The sequence below is a fragment of the Chelonoidis abingdonii genome, chromosome 5 (assembly GCF_003597395.2).
Source record: "Chelonoidis abingdonii isolate Lonesome George chromosome 5, CheloAbing_2.0, whole genome shotgun sequence".
Taxonomy (NCBI): Eukaryota; Metazoa; Chordata; order Testudines; family Testudinidae; genus Chelonoidis; species Chelonoidis abingdonii.
In genome coordinates, this window is record NC_133773.1 from 114,432,181 (window position 1) to 114,451,124 (window position 18,944).

The following is an 18,944-nucleotide window of genomic DNA, read 5'->3' on the forward strand; positions in this document are numbered from 1 at the left end:
AGGGCCTCATCCTCCCTGATTGAACTAACCTCGTTATCTCTAGCTTGCTTGCTAGCATATATATACCTGCCCCTGGAAATTTCCACTACCTGCGTCTGATGAAGTGGGCATTCCACCCACGAAAGCTCACACTCCAAAACATGTGTTAGTCTATAAGGTGCCACAGGATTCTCTGCTGCTGTCTCTAATTTGTGTCTCCAGTTCCTACCTTGCTTTACATGGTGGGAAGAGCTCCATAAACCCTACTGGACCACATGAAGTGGCTGCACTCTGGTCTGACTAAATCCTCAGTGCACAAAAGTCAAAGGAGTAAACCATGGAGTGGCGATGAGTGGAGAACTCGAGCTTCCTGCCTCTGAGAAGTCATCCATCCATCCTGATCTTCCCTCTCTGTAGGGCTTTCCTCCTGCTCTGTGGGAACAGAGAAAGCCCAAAGCCTTTGTTGTTCAAAAATAAATGTTTATTGTGCAGGGAGAGCTGTTTGTGAGAGAAGAGAGAATTGCTGGAGTTTCATTTTCTGTCTTTCCTCACTGTGAGTTCCAGGAGGTCTCATCTAAGCTGCCTTACTGATGGTTCCATTTCAGAACTGTGAGCAAGGAATTCTTTCTTCTTTAAGATTTCCTAGCTAACTGTCAGTCATCCATGAAAGGCCCACTCCTGGCACTGCATGTGCCCAAAGTTATGGTGGGTAGAATTTGTGACTCTACCTCTGGACATGGGGAGGAACTTGAGGCTGCATAAACACTATCACACGTCCCCAAAGGCTAATCCCACCTGCACAATATGCATTTAGGCAGGCTGTGGAGGGCACAGAAGACTGTCTCCTAGGTTAGACTTTCTGATTCTATGATTTATTTTTCCTTTCCTGAAATTATTTGGATACTGTACTCGTGGTGCCTTTTTCACCACCACCCCTTCCCTGGAAACATAAAAGTACCACTACTGCAGTACATTTTTACTCTGCAAATTCTTAAACTGGCTGAGCAGTTATTTCCAATACAGGGCAAATTTAGCACGCGTCTATATTTCACAAAAGAGACATCCAGCTGGTCTCACTTTTATTCATAGACCTTAATGTGATTAGCAGAATGATAGACTACTGAGGACATAAACAACTTGGGTATTGTGTGTCCAATATTAATCTTAGGAGTGCAGGAACATTTCAGCTCAGATAAGCAAAAAAAGCACAGGGGGTAGATGAATGTATGTGCTTGCCTGGTTTCTGGGGCACTTTAGGTGAGCTCAAACATTTTAATTTAATTTATAAAATTTCAGTTGAATGCAAAAACAAAAACAAGGTACTCTTCCCCCTCCCCCACCTTCCCAAAATCTTAACAAGAACAAGGAGGAGGCAGAACCTAGGCAACAGGCACAGCAAAAGAGAGTGAATAGTAATCTGAAGCAAAGTACTCTATACTTACAATCTTTTAATGCACCTCTGCTGCTATGTATTATTGATAGCAATACAGAGCTCATGCAGGAGAAAAGGGCATACACTGGAATTTCCAGGATATAAAGTCACATAATTTGATGGTGAAATTTTGCTAGAATAGTTTTAATAATGTGATGGTTGATGGATAAAGGCTTAATATAAGATTACTTCATTATGTGCTGGTAAACGGAAGTCAACACCACTAACATCAGTGGTGATTCACGATAACGTTAATGGACTATGATGGAACAGTTTTATCTACTATTGGCAAGTAAGTGAGCCATGAGCTATGGTCAGCGAGCGAGCTGTGTTTGTTTCTTATATATATATACAAGTGGAATTGTACTTTGCAAAATCTCTCTCATGGATGTGGTAATAGTGACTTGAATTTATATAACCTGTGAACCTGCATGTTCAAAGCAGTGTTGCCAACTCTTATGACATTAGGTAATTTTTTTCTGTAGCTTTTGGAATCAAGAGATTTCAGGAGAATTAAAAAATAAGTTTCTAGCCTTCGTGGTTATAAAGGCAAACCTGAAAACATGACCCGAGTTCATCCTAAAGGTTCAGAAATCAGAAGGCAAGTAAAAAGCAGCTCAAATTTATTATATTTTTTATAAAACCTCATGACTTTTAAGTCAGTCTCATGATTCGGGGGACTGACTCATGGTTTCTGAGTGCTTGAGATTGACAGTACTTCAAGGGCCTCAATCTTGCAAATACAAACATGAGTCACTTTACCATTATTCAGTAGGACTATTCATGAACATAATTCTGCCTATGGGTATGTCTACACTGCAGCTGGGATCATGCTTCCCATTCCCAGCTTGAGCAGACACAGACATGCTAGCTCTGCTCGCAGTGTAGCTGGGGTAGCACAGGCAGCAGTTTGGACTAGTCAACCAAGTACAAACCCACCTGGACCTCTGTGTACATAATGGGGCAGCTAGCCCAAGCCTCCTTCCGTGCTACCACTGGATAAACTGCTATTTTTAGCACACTAGCTGGAGTGGAGCTACTGCATGTCTGTCTGCTTGAACTGAGAAGCATCCTCACAGCTGCAGTGTAGATATATCCTTTATGTGTGTCTTTAGGTTCTGAGCCAAAGTGCTTTAAAAATATTGCAAAGGAATTGTATTGAATTACAGACTATAGGCCAGCGACATGGCATTTGGATACATCAGGTCTGAATTTGCTCCTATATGTGTATAAAACTAATTTCACCCACCACTGAACTGCAATGATGTGGACTGAGGTGACCCTCCAGATTGAAATTCAGAGAAGGTTTAACAGTGCACAGCAGCAGCACCAAACATACCAAGGTAGGAAGTTAAAAATTCCTCCTAATGATGTCAAAGCCCTTTATAGCACTTGAATGTATCCTCCCAACACCCCATGTGAGGAAGGGAAATCTTATTCCTGTTCTATAGATCAAGAAACTGAAGTAAAGAGAGACTAAGGCCCACATCCTCAAAAGTATTTAGGTGCCTAAATAACTCTTGAGGATCAAGGCCTAGATGACTTACCTAAGATTATACTTGAAGTTGTGGAAGAGCCAGGAACCGAACTTTGGGGTCTGATTCACCACTGCATTATTCCAAGTTCATATGACTGGAACTCCACTGAAATCAGTGAAGTTCCCACTGGCATAAGAGTACTACAGAGGCAAATCAGATCCTAGAACTTCTGGATCTCAGGCCTGTGCCTTCATCATAGGAATATCTTCCTTCTGCTTGAATATGAATAAATATACGGGAAAAGGATGTCTGTGTGGAGATGTATTAAAATATTTATTTGGGTATCTGTGAAATGAAATTGTTGGTTTTGTTTTGTACCACTTATATAATTATAGCTAGAACACAGGCAGAGGAAGATGGAGCCTGTCCTTTTACTAAGGGAGACTCTGCTTCAAAAACTCATTGTATTATTTTTGGAAAGTAGCTCCTTTCAGGCTGACATAATGAAAAATGCTCTACTGTAATCTGCTTGGACAGTAGACAATGTAGAGTTCATGGCAAAAAACTTAGCTGCTATTGGTGGAGATGAGAGATGCTGTCTCTGCTAGTGGAAACAGAGATGATGCAATCACCTGGCCTCAGTGAACAGATATCTAACTAGTTAGTATTTGAAGTTTGTCCTTTCCCCATGCTGTGAAGAGTTTGCATAACTCTGTAAATATATGCCTGGTTTAAACTAGGGCTGTCAAGTGATTAAAAAAATTAATCACGATTAATTGCACTGTTAAAGAATAATACAATACCATTTATTTAAATATTTTGGATGTTTTCTACATTTTCAAATATATTGATTTCAGTTACAACACAGAATACAAAGTGCGCAATGCTCACTTTATATTTATTTTTGTTGCAAATATTTGTACTATGAAAAAACAAAAGAAATTGTATTTTTCACTTCATCTAATACAAGTACTGTAGTGTAATCTCTATCATAAAAGTTAAACTTACAAATGTAGAATTATTTACAAAAAACTCGGCTTTCAAAAATAAAACAATGTAAAATTTTAGAGCCTGGAAGTCCAGTCCTATTTCTTGTTCAGCCAATCGCTCAGACAAACAAGTTTGAAGGAGATGCTGCCTGCTTCTTGTTTACAATGTCACCTGAAAGTGAGAACAGGCATTCTTATGGCACTGTTGTAGCCAGCATCGCAAGATAATTACGTGCCAGATGGCTAAAGATTCATATGTCCCTTCATGCTTCAACCACCATTCCAGGGGATATGCGTCCATGCTGATGATGGATTCTGCTCGATAACAATCCAAAGCACTTCAAACCAATCCATGTTCATTTTCATTATCTGAGTAAGATGCCACTAACAGAAGGTTGATTTTCTTTTTTGGTGGTTCGGGTTCTGTAGTTTCCGCATCAAGTGTTGCTCTTTTAAGACTTCTGAAAGCATGCTCCACACCTCTCAGATTTTGGAAGGCACTTCAGATTCTAACCTGGACAAGTACTGTAGCTATTTTAGAATTCTCTATTGGTACCTTCTCTTTGTGTTTTGTCAGATCTGAGCAGTGAAAGTGTTCTTAAAATGAAAAAAGTGCTGGGTCATCATCCGAGACTGCTTAACAGTCCTTTTCTTTTCCGCAAATGGACACAAATCAGATATAGGATGCAATATACAAAAACCTGTTAAGGAAGAACATTTCAACCTCCTTGCCAGCACAACAGCAATCTTAAAGTGGCTATCTGCAGCAAAAAACTTCAGACCAGACTTCAAAAGAAGAAACTGCTGAGCTTCCAGTTCATCTGCAAATTTGACAGCATCAGCTGCTCAGGATTAAACAAAGACTGTGAATGGCTTCCAACTACAAAACCAGTTTCTCCTCCCTTGGTTTTCACACCTCAGCTGCTAGAACAGGGCCTCATCCTCCCTGATTGAACTAACCTCGTTATCTCTAGCTTGCTTCTTGCTTGCATATATACACCTGCCCCTGGAATTTTCCACTACATGCATCCGACGAAGTGGGTATTCACCCACAAAAGCTCATGCTCCAAAACGTCTGTTAGTCTATAAGGTGCCACAGGATTCTTTGCTACTATTTCTTTTGTTTTTCATTTTTACAGTGCAAATATTTGTAATAAAAAATAACATACACTTTTATTTCAATTACAACACACAATACAATATATATGAAAATGTAGAAAAAACATCCAAAATATTTAAGAAATTTCAATTGGTATTCTATTGTTTAACAGTGCAATTAAAACTGCGATTAATCGCAATTAATTTTTTTTAGTTGATCGCATGAGTTAACTGCGATTAATCGACAACTCTAGCTTAAACTGGTATATTTTCCTGACAGGTGCTAGTCAGGTGTTAATGAACAGATTTAGGCTTCTCAGAATTCGATATGTATAGTATAATGTTTCTTTTTAAGCATTGTTTCTATTTTCATCAATTTAAGTTTTTTCAGTTGCAGGAAATTATGGGGGTTGGACAACTTGGGGATCAGAGAATAATTATTGAATGACAGTAGATGTTGGGATTCAAAATGTTAAAGCTGAATAACTGTTAAGATACAAATTGTCAACATTATATGACAAAGTAAAACACCTTAAATCAAACTCTAATGGGTTCTCAGGCAGCATTTTTCTTACTTTGTCTAGCTGTATATTTTTATTATTAATTAATGGAATTTTTTCATCGATTTGTGTGTGTACAGTGAAATCAACATTTATCAACAAAAACCTAGCCCTTCCAAGCCTAAAAACGTATTTTTGAATGCTGATTGCCTCTAGTATCACAATCACTTATGATTTTGTTCTCCTTTGATTCTCATCTCTTTCTTAACACCTCGCTCTGACCCCTTTTATCCAGCTAATGAAGCAACCTGCTGGAACAGCTCCTTCAGTGCTGGCATTCAGGTTCCTACAAGAATAATGTGCCTGACACTTCTCTGTATACACAAATCAGGCTTTTTTCCCCTGTGAGCCAGTTAACTCCGTGTCCACTGCCGAGGTGAAATTCAATTTTTATTTTAATTACCATCTTTAATGACCAGATTTAATAACAGCAAATGATTTAGAAAAATCAAATAATAAAGTGAGAGTATGAAGGTTTATTATCCATTACACTGGTAATGTGTTGGTATATATTGTGTGCCAGTGTTTTTATCAGCATGTCGTCTAACTCTGCTCAATTGCAGAAAAATAGGTAAGAAATTTCTTAGTGCACACATAGCTTTGGAGAAATGCTTTGGCAGCAGTAGCCTAGGTATAATGCTGGTGAGTCAAAGAACAATATAATCATCTCTCCAGGTCAAGGTGGTTCAGTCTTTGCTGTCACACTGATTGGCTATTTAGGGTTGTCTTTGAAAACCACTTAAACTGCAACTAGGATGCAGCAGCACAGTTTCACAGAGGTTTACACCAGGTTAGCTGAGGATACCTTTGCTCCATTAACTGCACCTGGCTGCTTATAGTTCAGCAATTATGCTTTAGTGTCTTCCTTCTGGTATATTTAGCTATAAATAACAGGACCAGTCCACCTGACTGCTTCCTATACCCTCTATGAGAGTATTTTTGATTGATTGGGTTAGAGCATCTTACAGAGCACACAGAGCCTTCTCCATCAAAAGCCCATGACTTTGGAATGATTTTTCTGTGGCAAGGCTAAAATGTTTTTTTTTTATTTTCTTTTTCGGTTTATCTATGTGACTTTCTTTTGCTGGGTTAAGTTTTATATTTTTTGGGAGTTCTAAATTTATTATTATTACGGTATTTTATTTTATGTTATTTTTAGAATTGGGACATTGTTGTCAATTGCATTTTTGTTAAGGGGCTTGGATGTCTTTGGGCATTAGAATTGAATAAAAATTGATTCTTGTTTTCTTATTTAGGTGAGATTAACTATTCATAAGATTAATGTTTTAAATTTTCTAAAAGGACTAATGATTTGGGCACCTAATCTGAGATGCATTTTCAGAAATGCTAAGCATCTGCCCTCTGAAGATCAATATCCTTTAAGTCATTTCAATTTGAGTACCCAAAAACTGAGGTACCCATAACCACTAGTCACTTTTGAAAATGTGATGCCCTTAAACCTAATAATCTTTAAATCAAAATTATACTTGCATAGTGGTTCTAGTCACCAATAAAAAACAGGATACCAATAATTTCTAAATGGCCACAATGGATAGATAAGCCACTGTCTCCCAGCCAACTAAACCAACTATGATTTTGGCTATTCTCACTAGCGCAGGTTGACTCCTGTTCCTTTGTACCTGCTCTAACCTTCAGTGGAATTTGGGTTCCTCTAAAGCCCAATTTTACAATAGCCAGTGGGGGCAAGGAGTAGCCCAAGCTCAACTGAATAGGAGGCAAGTAGTGGTGGCACACTAGAATTCAACACAGGGACTCAGCATTAAGATGTGGGTGAAAGTCTTGACCCTGTTATTTGAAGGGTTACCCAAACAAGTTACTTTGGTCATTGCCAAAGTACATGGATGGAATGAATCCCTTCCCCCTATTTTTCGAGCAGACTTTGAATAATTAAATACGTTCCAAAACTGACTTAGGTTAGCACTTCCAGAGGAGAAAGGATCTGCTCAGTCCTTCCAAGCATTTCTGTTTCATTGAAAAACAGTTAAAAATAACAGGGCAGAATTAACAAGATGTAATATAAAGCTAAAATATATGTCTAATAGCCAAAAGACTTTTGGCTGTTGGTTTGATTGGCACTGGGAATATGATTCTTTCACTGTCTGTTGTCATATTTTTATCCAGAAATATACCCAGATACTGCTGTACTTGTGTTATTTTTATTAAGGTCCCTTTATGGACTTCAATATTAGCAGGCATGAGTTTACATTCTGCAGGCAGTACTTGCATGTCTGCTTTTTTTTTTTAATGGATAGCTGAAGTCTGAAGTCCAATGTGTGAATGCCACACTATGGAATATATAAATAGTACGATACATAGCACAGAAAACTCTTACATGTGACCAGACAGACTCACGTTACCAACAAACTATCTGGAAGAAATCTGAGGATATTCTTCAGGAGTACAAAATATAGGCCTCAGACCTGCCGTTCTTACTTAGACAAAGCTCCTCATGATCTCTCAGTTGATGTTTTGCCTGAGGAATGACCAAGGATTGCAGGACTGGGATCATACTGTGACCAAAGAGTTGGATGTGATCCTGACTCTAGATGAACGCATTTGAGGCTATTATTGGCTATAAATCACTAGTCGAAAGCCCATTGGGAGTCTTGCCATTGACTTCAGAGGGCTCCAGTCAGGCCCATAATCTCTATCATATCATGTATGTTGTTCCCAGATATTTATGTAGAGTTATGAGCTTTGAATCTTTGATATGAAAAATAAAAGCAGGAAACTCCAGGCGTATGTCAATATATTAATCAATATCCTATTGAGTTTTGACACCATTCTATATTTTTATGCCATCACTTCGTATGCACATGCTTAATGAGAAAAGACATCCTATTTCACACAGGGATCCAGAAACAGCCAGGCCAGAGTAACCAGTCCATTTACACCAGGATCCTGTCTCTGATAGTGCCAGAAACGATACCTGTTAGCCAATAAATACAGAAAAGGGAGCCGCTAATAAAATAAACAGAAGGAAAGCAAAAATCCATGGAAAAAATTATAACCAGATACATGTATCTGACTAACATAGATGTCACTTCTTGGGCTTTTAGTGGGAGGACATACGGGTACTAAATGACCACATCTATATTTCTGTAGAATATGTTGGTAGCATCACAGTTCAATACGGATCTTTATACATTTGAAACACAATTACCTATGCATTAGTCCTAACAAATTCCTCTAGTGCAATCTGTTCAGAAAGTCACTAACAGTAAATAACATGAGTATGCTGATGCATAAATTTTACATACTACAGGATGACTTAGAGCATCACAAGGGATTTTGAATGTATTAAATCAGTCTGTTTGACATTTACGGGGGTGACTGTTATTAACAGTCCTGGGATACATCAAAGCTTGAAGCAGAAAATAAAAAAGAAAACATCTACAACAAAATAAAGAAAAAAATATTTATAACCATCAGTTACGTCCCATGGGCCTGAACCTGGTCCCTGAAGGTCAATGGCAAAATTCCCATTGACTTTGCTGGGAATGAGATTAGGCACCAAGTATCTCTTCAAAGAGAATACAGAATATTTTGCGGTCACATATAACAGCCTTGCAAGCTCATCATGGAAATTTACCAGCTCAGGCAAAAATTCTATGAATCTACCCTTCATTCCAACCCATTGTAAATTTTTAATGGATATTTCAAAATAATAATAATATTTTGTATTTATATAGTACCTTCCATATGAGGATCTGGATGAGCTTTACAAATATTGAGTGAAACATAATCATAGCCCTGAGAGACGAAAATTATTACTCCACATTTTATAGACTGAGCAAAGTAAATTGCAGAAAGATTAAGAGCAACCATTTTAAAAGTGGCCACTTATTTCTCAGCTGTTGAATGCTCAACTTGAGCCAGAACCCGATTTTCTGCAGCGCTGAGCAACCAGCGCTTCGATTGACCTCAAATGGATTTGTGTGAACTCAGCACCTCTGGAAGTCAGGCCTGTGTTTTGAGTTAGGTACAGTGGACACTCCTGAAAATTTTGGCCTAAGTGACTTGCCAAAATTGCCTGAGGAAATCTTTGCTAGAGTCCAGAATAGATCCTGTATTTCCCAGTTCTCAGTCTCCTATCTTAATCTCAGGGTCATCTTTCCTCCCTTCACGATGTTGCTTTCTAATTTGTGCTTGAGGTGCGTCTGCCTGTTGTTTTCACTTTTTTCTCCTTGCCAGTAAGGAACAGTTTACATTTAACTGTTGTGATCTTCATCTTAGAAATTAATTTAATACCCTGATGAATACAATCACTGAATCTTTAATACCATCAATTAAAAGATATTGTAATATTCTATTCCTGGTCTATAGGTGATATATGCTTTGAATACTAAAAATGACGAGCAGGAGGCCAGTATACAGGCTCTTAAAGAAGCCCATCAAGAGGAAATTCAGCGCATCCTTGCTGAGACAAAGGAAACCATTCTCCAATATAAATGCAAAGTAGGAGAAGAGCAGGAGCTACGAAAGCATATTCAGACTCTTGAAGATACACTGGAGCAACAAATGAGGCTAAAGGAGGAAGCCTTAGCAGAATTTACCGTGTGCAAGAAGCAGGTGGAAGAGAAGGCATTCAGAACAGAGGCAAAACATACTGAAAGGATCATTACCCTTTCCAAAGAGGTGCTAGATATGAAGACAGACTTTGAAAACAAGCCTCAACATTTCAACCAAGAGTCAGAGAGCCTGGTAAATGAATGTAAGCCATTTAGGCAAGAGAAATTGGATAAAAAGGAGACAATAGATGAAAAACGCAGCACAGAGTTGCAGGCTGTAATTAATGAAATGGAAAACCTCAAGAGGGAGAACCAGAAAATAACTGAAGAATATGCTCAGAAAGCCAGCAAACTACAAACCTCTTACAAGAAAGAAAAAGAGACTTTGAAAAAGACCATGCAGCAGTCAGTGGCCGATACACAGAAACAGTGCCAGCAAAGAGCAACAGAGCAAAAGAAAAGCTCTGAGGCCCAGGAAGCTGCTTTGCGGCAGCAGGCGAAGAAGCTGGAGGCTGAGCTGGAGGTGAAAGGCCAGAAGATAAATGAGTTGAAGAAGCATTCCCAGAAGCTGAAGGAGAGGATGCAGGTAGAATGGGAGATGCTGATCCATCTGCCTATAAAGTAGCAAATTACTAAGCCTTTAAAATTCTGTTTTATAAAAGTGTTTTTCTGTCTATAAATAGCCCTTTGAGTTAAGTGCTTTGAAAGCGCTAGAGAAGTTTAACAGAGCTCAGAAGGCAAGGGGGAGAAACGTAATTAAGTGACAGAGTTTCAGAGACAATTAAGAATCCATTGGGGAGCCTTCCCAAACAGCACCCTCGTTCAAATCTGTAGATGATGCACAGGGGGAGAGAGGTGAATCTTGTGTCTTGACTGAAAACTTATTCTCCCTCAGCTGCTAGGTGAAGGGGGCAGCAATGTTGCCAAAGTGTGGCAGGGTGTATGCAAGGAATGGGGGATGGCAGCTGTGTATCCTCCCACCCTCTGGCCATCAGCAACCCATCCACTTCAATACGAGGTGCATTCTTGGGTAGAGAGGCTAGCCAGCAAGACAGCAGATTGGACATCAGCTGTTTTATGTTGTATGCTCCTAGTCATGACCCTCAATTTAGGTAGCATTTAATAAAGTGTGCATCTTGGAAGATTCTAATACAATGATGATAATAGGCCAGACCACTTCCTCAGTGGGGAAGAATCTGTCAGAGGGGGCTCAGAAGGAGAAAATCTGGAAATCATGAGGATCCCTTCACAGAAATTCCCTCACACTGTTCCATTGGGGGCAGGGGGCAGGGTTTACCTCCCCATCAAAGCCCAGAACCTCACAGCTTCCCAGGGTCCATGGGTGGCTGGCCCAGGGCCAGACACAAGGAACTCCTTCCGCCCCTTCACTGAAGCTCTGGTGCTCTCTGTCCCCACCTCACTGCCTGGCAGTACAGCTCTGAGTGAGCTGAACGGGCACAGACTCCTCCTTAAAGGTGATCCCTGCTGAGGAGGGGGCTTCAAAAAATGAGACAGCCCCAGCCCACATCACCTGTTCTTTGTGAATTCCACAAGGCTAGAGGGGGAAATGAGTCCAGACGGCACTGCCTCCCTCTCCCACACACTCCAGAGAAGAGGGAGAGGGTGGTGCCACAGAGACTGGTAAGCCCTTCCATCACACAGGGCAGGGGATTCTGTCACAAATCCTGGTTCAGCAAGGTACTTAAGCATGTAACTAACTTTAAGCAAGTGAGTAGTCCCATTGAAGTGATCCCTGCAGACCTTTCCTACATGCAACCTACTTACTTGAGCTGTGTTCAGGGTCCTGTTTCTGTTCTTAATGTAATATTTCAAATTTTAATTCTACAGTTAATTAATTCTTAATTTACAGTTGCTAGAAGGCCTGTAGGATGCAGGCCCCCATTTGGCAAATCACTTAAAATGTGTATATGCTTAATCTCAAACACCTGCTTAGGTCCACTGAAGTTAAAATTAAGCATTCGCTTAAATGCTTTGCTAAATTTGGGCCTTGCTGAACTAGCTAATCTGAAAGAAGCAGAAGCTGACGGATAGAAACAACACTTCCTAGAACTTGGTCCCAGAAATAAAGATTAGATTGTAATTATACACTTGAGGACAAGTATAAAAGACTTCATGCTGCTGGTGTGTGTGTATGTGTTGTCTATGACTTATGCATATTATATCATGCAACTGTTTTATATCTATTAGTTTTCCACATACCATAATAGTTTATGTATTGCTAGCAGAAACTGATTTAAATGGAAGAAAATGCAATGTTTCTGGCATGCAATAAAAAAGGGAACTGGAGGTGTCGAGGCAGTTTCAGGTCTTTTGCTTTTTGTGTCTGATCTTGGTATCAGCTGAATGGGGCTTAGGGTGACATTACATTTGGAAGATCTGTTCTGAGGGCCAGATTCTCAGCCTGTGTAAATTGATGGTGGTCTTGTGAAGCCAATGGAGCTACACTGATTCACATAAACTTAGACTCTTGTGTTTAAAGAACTCTCACTCTGAGATAAATTTTTTGGGGAAAGAGAACAGTTACACAAAATGTAGTTTCCAATATTTTGCTAATATTTGTTTTCACATAAAAGCTTTCCTTCATAAGGTGGCTTTTTCTACTGTCACATGCTTATGACTGCTTTTCACAAACATATTACAAGACTGCAGATTTTGAAGAAGAAATTTCTTTAGTCACAAATATCTCTGATCATTAGCAAATACTGTCAAGGAAAGCCATTAAATGCATTCAACATGAAAGGAAAAGGATGTTTAAGCGTGATGAAGTGCATGACAAGTGCTTGGAGACCTTTGGATGAAAGGCCCTATATTAGAGCACGGTTATTATTATTGTTATTATTTCAGAGCCAGTGCATGTGTGATGACAAATAGTGAAGCTGGTTTAAATAAAGTTCTAATTTCTCTAATAGATGTTGGAGGTATTGCAGTGCTTGACAGAGGCAGAATTAACTAGCTTAACCTCTAAGTTTCCAAGTGCCTGAGACATCACTATATAGTAATGGTGATTGGTGACCTCTGCACTTGAGACGAAAATGGACTGTATGCAAGATGCCAAAGAAATAAGTGATATCTATGATATTTTAGGACTTGGAAATACAGCTTAAGGAGTCTCAACAAGAGACTCTGGAGTCCAAAAGCACAGTGCAAAAACTGGAAGAAGAATTGACTGTAGCCAAAGAGAGGCTCATGCTGCAGGAGAATGAAATACTGAGTAAAGCAGGTACGCTGTTCATTACTGTTATTGTTAAATATTTCCCTTACTAGTCAGTCATGTTGTAAACTCCCAAGTGATATATGTTGTTTGAAATGTAAATCTTACAACCACAGAAGAAATGGAAACCATGCTGAATTCCCAAATCAAAGCTGAGAAAGAAGCAGATGAACTGAAGAATCAAATAATGCAGCTGCAGCAAATGACCTACACCAAACAGAGCCAAACCAAGGAAAGCAGTGAAGACACACAGGTATTTACTCCAGGCCTCTGAAGGCATGGTACCCCATCTAAGGCCTGATCCAAAGTGCACTGATATCAATGGGGATCTTTTTTTGACTTCTGTGGACTTCGGATTGTGTGTGTAGGCCTCAGTCCTGCCAGGTAGTGAGTGCTTGGCCCAATCCAGCCAAGCACTTAAACATACACTTGACTAGTTTGGTTGACTTCACTTGGACTACTCACATGCTTAAAGTGTGGCTTATACTTAAGTGCTTTCCTGGTTCGAGGCAGAGTGCTCAATACCTTGTAGGATCAAGCCCTTAAAAAGGGAGAGGACCAAGACAGGCTTCCTAAGGCTAAGATGCTGATTAACGTAAAAAAGGAAACTATTTGATTCCATTTAGAAGCTTAACAAGAAAAAGTTCAAATAATGAACTCCCACCAGTAAGGAGTTTATAGACCCTAATAGCTCCCTAATTTATAGACCCTAATTAGCCTCCCGCTATTTAATTATGCAATTATCACTTTACCATGATCTGTTAGCTCCTCCTACTGGATTATTGCACCTGGATGTTAGAAAAACACACTTGGAGTGCGAAACATAGCAGGGACCACATTCATACTTGGTGTAACTCCATGAAAGTGCAGTTGTCCATGAGGAGACCTCTAATTTCAGAAGTAAATCACATGATGAAAAAGTGTGAGAAGTTTGGTTATAAAAGATGTGTACAGCCCTGGAGCATTAAAATTTCACAGGAAGGGAGTGCTTTTTTTGTTTTTGTTTTTTTTTTAACAAGAACCCAGTGTTTTCCAATAGAATTCACCACAGAGGACAGGAAATCCCCTACAGAATAGGTGGACTGCTTAGGCTCCAGGACTTTATCTTGATTTTCTTATAAGGCCACTGTGTTTTATAGCCCATGGAAGCTGCAGCTACTGAAATAGAAGATATAAAGCAACAACACGAAGAAGAACTTCATAAAATTAAAGGACAGTCAGATGAGGAGAAAAGGCATTTGAAGGAGCAGCTTGTGAAGGGGTTGGAAGATCTTGTAAAGAAACACACAGTGGAAATCAAATCTACTCAAACCTCCATGGAAGCTGAAAGAAAAACATTGCAGAAGGTGGGATGTTCTTCTATTAATAGATACTCTGATTCATCTGTTTTTAATCTCATTGGTCATAGTCATTTTCATTATTCTAACTGGAGGCACTTTGAGTTACTAGAAAACGCAAGGATATTGTTGCTGTGTTTCTGTTCTAAAAAGTGAACTGAACTGGTGGTTTTTCTATGAAAAGCTTCACAGTCAAAGTGAATTTATCCTTGACATGACTCCTATGTTCTTGGCAGTGCCTATGCTTGAATGCCTGGCATGTGACAGCAATGTGATTAAATTAATGTCCATCCCAAGGGATAATGACCAAGGGTTGTATATTCCAATCTCAAATTAAAATTCATATGGATCCTTGCTATTCAAAACTTGAATAGCATTAACCTACTCAATACTTACATATTTTCCAAACATAGAGCCCAATCCAGCAAGATGCTGAGAAGCTCCTATAAAACAATAGAATTGAGAGGATTTAGCACCACTCATCATTGGCTCCAGAGTGCAGTTGCACAGGTCAGATGTGGCTGCTGACTCCAGGAACCAGTGGCCACCTAGGCACAAAAAAGAATAAATAAGCTGATACTAATCTCCGTACTTAATTCCAATCAGTAGGAGTAATTCTTGTCTTCCCTCAGATCCAAATAGGTTGCCTTGGTAACACCAGTAGTCATGGAAATACTGTAGGAGTCTATATTGCACTTTAATTTAAACTGTGGGCATTGCATTGGCACCCAGTCGCTAAAGAGATTCATCAGAGAGATGTAGTTTCTTGAGAAATATCCCTCTGCGGTAAATTCTCCCCTTGCATTCTCCCCTTGCACTCCCTTGGGGTCAGTGAATTTGCACATTGCAAGGGCCTCGATACAGCAAAGCACCTAAATAAATGTGTCAAATCCATCCTGATTTAGCAGAGCACTTAAACACATGTTTAACTTAAAGCAGGTGCTTAAATCCCAACGGGACTTAAAATTAAGCATATACTTACATGGCATGTTGAATCAGAGTCTAAATCAGAAAAGAATTTGGCCCTCTTTCTCCTTATGGGACTTGCTTATTTCTGCCTAAAAGATATATAAGCAAAACTATTAGAACACACGACATGGCAATCAGACCAACTAGTCTGGGCATCATTCCCATCCTTGTTGGAGCTGCAAGGGCCTCCCTACCCTATTTGCTTTGCTTTTACACTCCTGTCCTTGGAGTTCCACTTCTGGTTAAGAATCACTGAGCACACCTCCTTGTAAAGAGCATAAGGGAGGTTGCTGCTAAGACATGTAAGGCACTCTGCCCTGCTTGCCAGCTGCTGAGTACCTTGTTTTGTAGTACTCTTAGCCCCGGGCGCAAAAGTCTGGGGATTGAACGTAGGTTCTTCCATGTGACAGAGCAAAGCTGTTTGAGTTTTCGTTTGTACTATGAGCCTAATTTTTAAACAGGATGGATTGACTTAAATCGCTTTGATTTAAATCAGCAAGCAGGAAACTTTGATTTAAATAATTGATTTTAATCAAATTTTGCATCTGTACCTTTTAGTTACTTTCCTAAAGAAAGATTGATTTGCAGCTAAGTATAGCTTTTACACTAAATTTGGTGTTTCTTTTTGCTAACCAGGAGGATACCCTATATCTATACACATTTATTTAAGTAATTATTTTAGCTTAACTTTTTACAAGATGATGCTTTTTTCCTCTTGTGATTTATATCAAGTTCAATTTGGATGGAATTTCAAGCTAAAAACGCATAAAGCAGCTTTTTAAAAATTAAATAAAACAACCTTAAATGCTGGATACGTTAAAAAAAAGTTTATCAACACATATTTTGCATTTAAAACTAACTGATTTTATTAAACAAAGGAAGTATTATTTGTAGTTAATGAATTGAACTGATTATTTCTGATCACTGTGCCCTTCATGAACTAGGAGATCTCATTCTCTCACATCTAATTTTTATTCATAGATTGGTGGAGGAAAACAAGCTTTCCTGCTCTTTCAACTCCCAGTTGGTTTCTTAACTTTGAATGAACTTGTCATTGAACTGATCTAGTTGAATAAACTGTAATGAAGAAAATATTGTCTCTGAACCTGTAGAAGAGGCTACTGATGTCAAAAGCTGGTTTAGCACTTCAGCAAACTTGGCTTCTAGTGCTTAGCCAGTGATTTCCACCCGTTCAGTGGTTTGACTTTGTTTAAAACTTGGCAACAAACATGTACTGTTTAATATTTTTTGTAGTTATTTATATTGCTTCATGGATTATAATAAGTTTAGGCCTCAACATAAGTTGTCAATTTCAAATTTAATTTTAAATAAACCCATATTTAATTTAAATAAAAAAAATCCAATTTAAATTAAAAAACCTTTCAATTTTTTTATTTTAAAAAAATCACAGTTTTTCTACCTTGTTTTTTTAAGGGGTCACAGCCTGGCCCCCTTTTATGGGTGTGCACGTTTGCAAGTGCAAAACATCTGCATACATGCTCTCATTAATAATAAATAATATATATATATATATATATTACAATATCATTCAAAGGCTCCAGCCAAGAGCTGGACCCCATTGTGCTAGGCGCTGTGCAAACACTTTTTGAAGCACTAATACATGTGCATGAAGCGATAGAGTTTAAATGCACAAAATCCCATTTGTCAAAAAGGGAATGGTGTGTGGAAAATTCCATCGCCTGACCATGAAAGTGCAAGTGTTTGAACATGGCATGTCCAGGTATTTTGAACAGGCAAAATTGTACTCACACAAAGGGTAGCCTCCTTCTGAAAATCCGACCCTTGTTTTTGAATAGCAGGTGAGCAATCTAATGTGTATGCCAAATGGCACTGGGAAAGGCCACAGGAAGTTTTCTGTGTGCACAATTTAAACTTCTGGGTTCAAACGTGAGTTAGTTTGTTTGTCAATAATAAATGCACAGATATAGGTACTGCTTGGGGAAATCTTCTATAAACAGTAAAACAAAATTTGTTTTTGTCAAATAATATTTTTCATTGCTACGGTTACTCCTATCCCAGGATCTAATGAGTGAAGTCCCTCAACAGCTTCATGAGATAGGGAGATTATGATAATACCTTCATTTCAATCTAGGAAAACTGATGTACAGAGAGATTAAGTGACTTGCCAAAGGTCGCACAGGAAACCTGTGTATGCTTCTGATCTTCAGTGCTTTAACCACAAGACTATTTATTCTTCTCCTTTTCTTGAAAACTAATTTTGTCTTTTCCAACTCTCTTCTCAGTTCTCTGTCAATCTCTGCCTGCCAGTTCACAGCACCTCCACACTGTGACTTGGTGCTAGATTTCTATTTGCTTAATTATTAGCTATGAGAAATCCTCATTACTCCATGGTCTTTGCTTGTGTTTGCTAACATTGTACCTTCCTTTTAATTATATTTCTTGTCTCTTCAGGAGTTTACATTCACATTCTGTTATGTTAAATGTTTTTAAGTCATTCTGCTTTAAACATTATAGACTTCCATTGGGCCTGAAGTTCTTAGAATTGGCATCTTCACCCTCCCGCTTCCCCCCCCTCGCCCTCCCCGTCCCCCCCACTGAAGTGGTCTCTCAAGGCCTGCTGGAGAAATGTTTTCAGTCAGCAAGTTGACACAGATGAGAAAAGCAAATATGCAAATGAGCTTAAAATACTAGATTGCTCAAGGAAATTTTTAAGAGTTGAATATTCAGTCTTTCTACAGCAAATGAACACTCTATGAAGATATTCAGACACTAAGGGATACATATTCGGCTCAGAGCACAGCGAGTTAGATGAGTTAAACTGGCTAAATCCCCACCTTCTGCTTTGACAATGATGTGTACAAAGTTGTGCATGCCCTGAAAGGAGGTTTAATTAACTATAAAAGCACTGAATTGACAACCTTCGACACTGAAATCCTCCATCCATTGAGCAGATACAGCATGGCCAGCATCACAGCAAGCTTCCAATCACTTTCTTGCCAATGGGCATCAACCTTGAACTGGAGGGAGAGTTTCTAAAGGTGAGAGGTGGCAGTTCAATCTTCATTTAATTCTTGATTTCTCCACTGGGGTTGTCATTAAGGTTGCAGTTCTAATAGTGATTTCTGAGATGTGCACACCTTTCCACTAGAAACTCTACTGAGATTACCAGTCATCAGACTTTGATTATATAGTAAATACCTCTTTAAAAATGTGGTGGATGGGTCGCACATTAATACAACTTTAGATTAACCCTTCTTGAACATAGATGCAATATCAGACAAATGTCGTCTACTCACTGCAGTTTTAACACTCCAAGCTGCTTTTTGGTGGAAGATTGAGACCACAGCCAGTGTAAG

General features: G+C 39.0%; 1 protein-coding gene and 1 long non-coding RNA gene across 2 annotated transcripts in view; one reads left to right on the plus strand and one right to left on the minus strand.

Annotated features, from left to right (window-relative positions):
- Nucleotides 1-18,944, plus strand: part of FAM184B (family with sequence similarity 184 member B) — a 101,302-nt gene that overhangs the window by 32,840 nt on the left and 49,518 nt on the right. The window contains exons 2-5 of the mRNA XM_032800811.2: nucleotides 9,884-10,654; nucleotides 13,174-13,309; nucleotides 13,417-13,553; nucleotides 14,440-14,646. Coding sequence (XP_032656702.1) covers nucleotides 9,884-10,654; nucleotides 13,174-13,309; nucleotides 13,417-13,553; nucleotides 14,440-14,646 — 1,251 coding nt within the window. The remainder of the gene's footprint in view (nucleotides 1-9,883; nucleotides 10,655-13,173; nucleotides 13,310-13,416; nucleotides 13,554-14,439; nucleotides 14,647-18,944) is intronic.
- The window catches only part of LOC116836838 (uncharacterized), a 36,968-nt gene continuing 33,057 nt past the window's right edge, over nucleotides 15,034-18,944 (minus strand). Inside the window, exons 3-4 of the long non-coding RNA XR_004376546.2 lie at nucleotides 15,620-15,695; nucleotides 15,034-15,080 (exon numbers count right to left, since the gene is read on the minus strand). This is a non-coding gene — a long non-coding RNA (uncharacterized LOC116836838). The remainder of the gene's footprint in view (nucleotides 15,081-15,619; nucleotides 15,696-18,944) is intronic.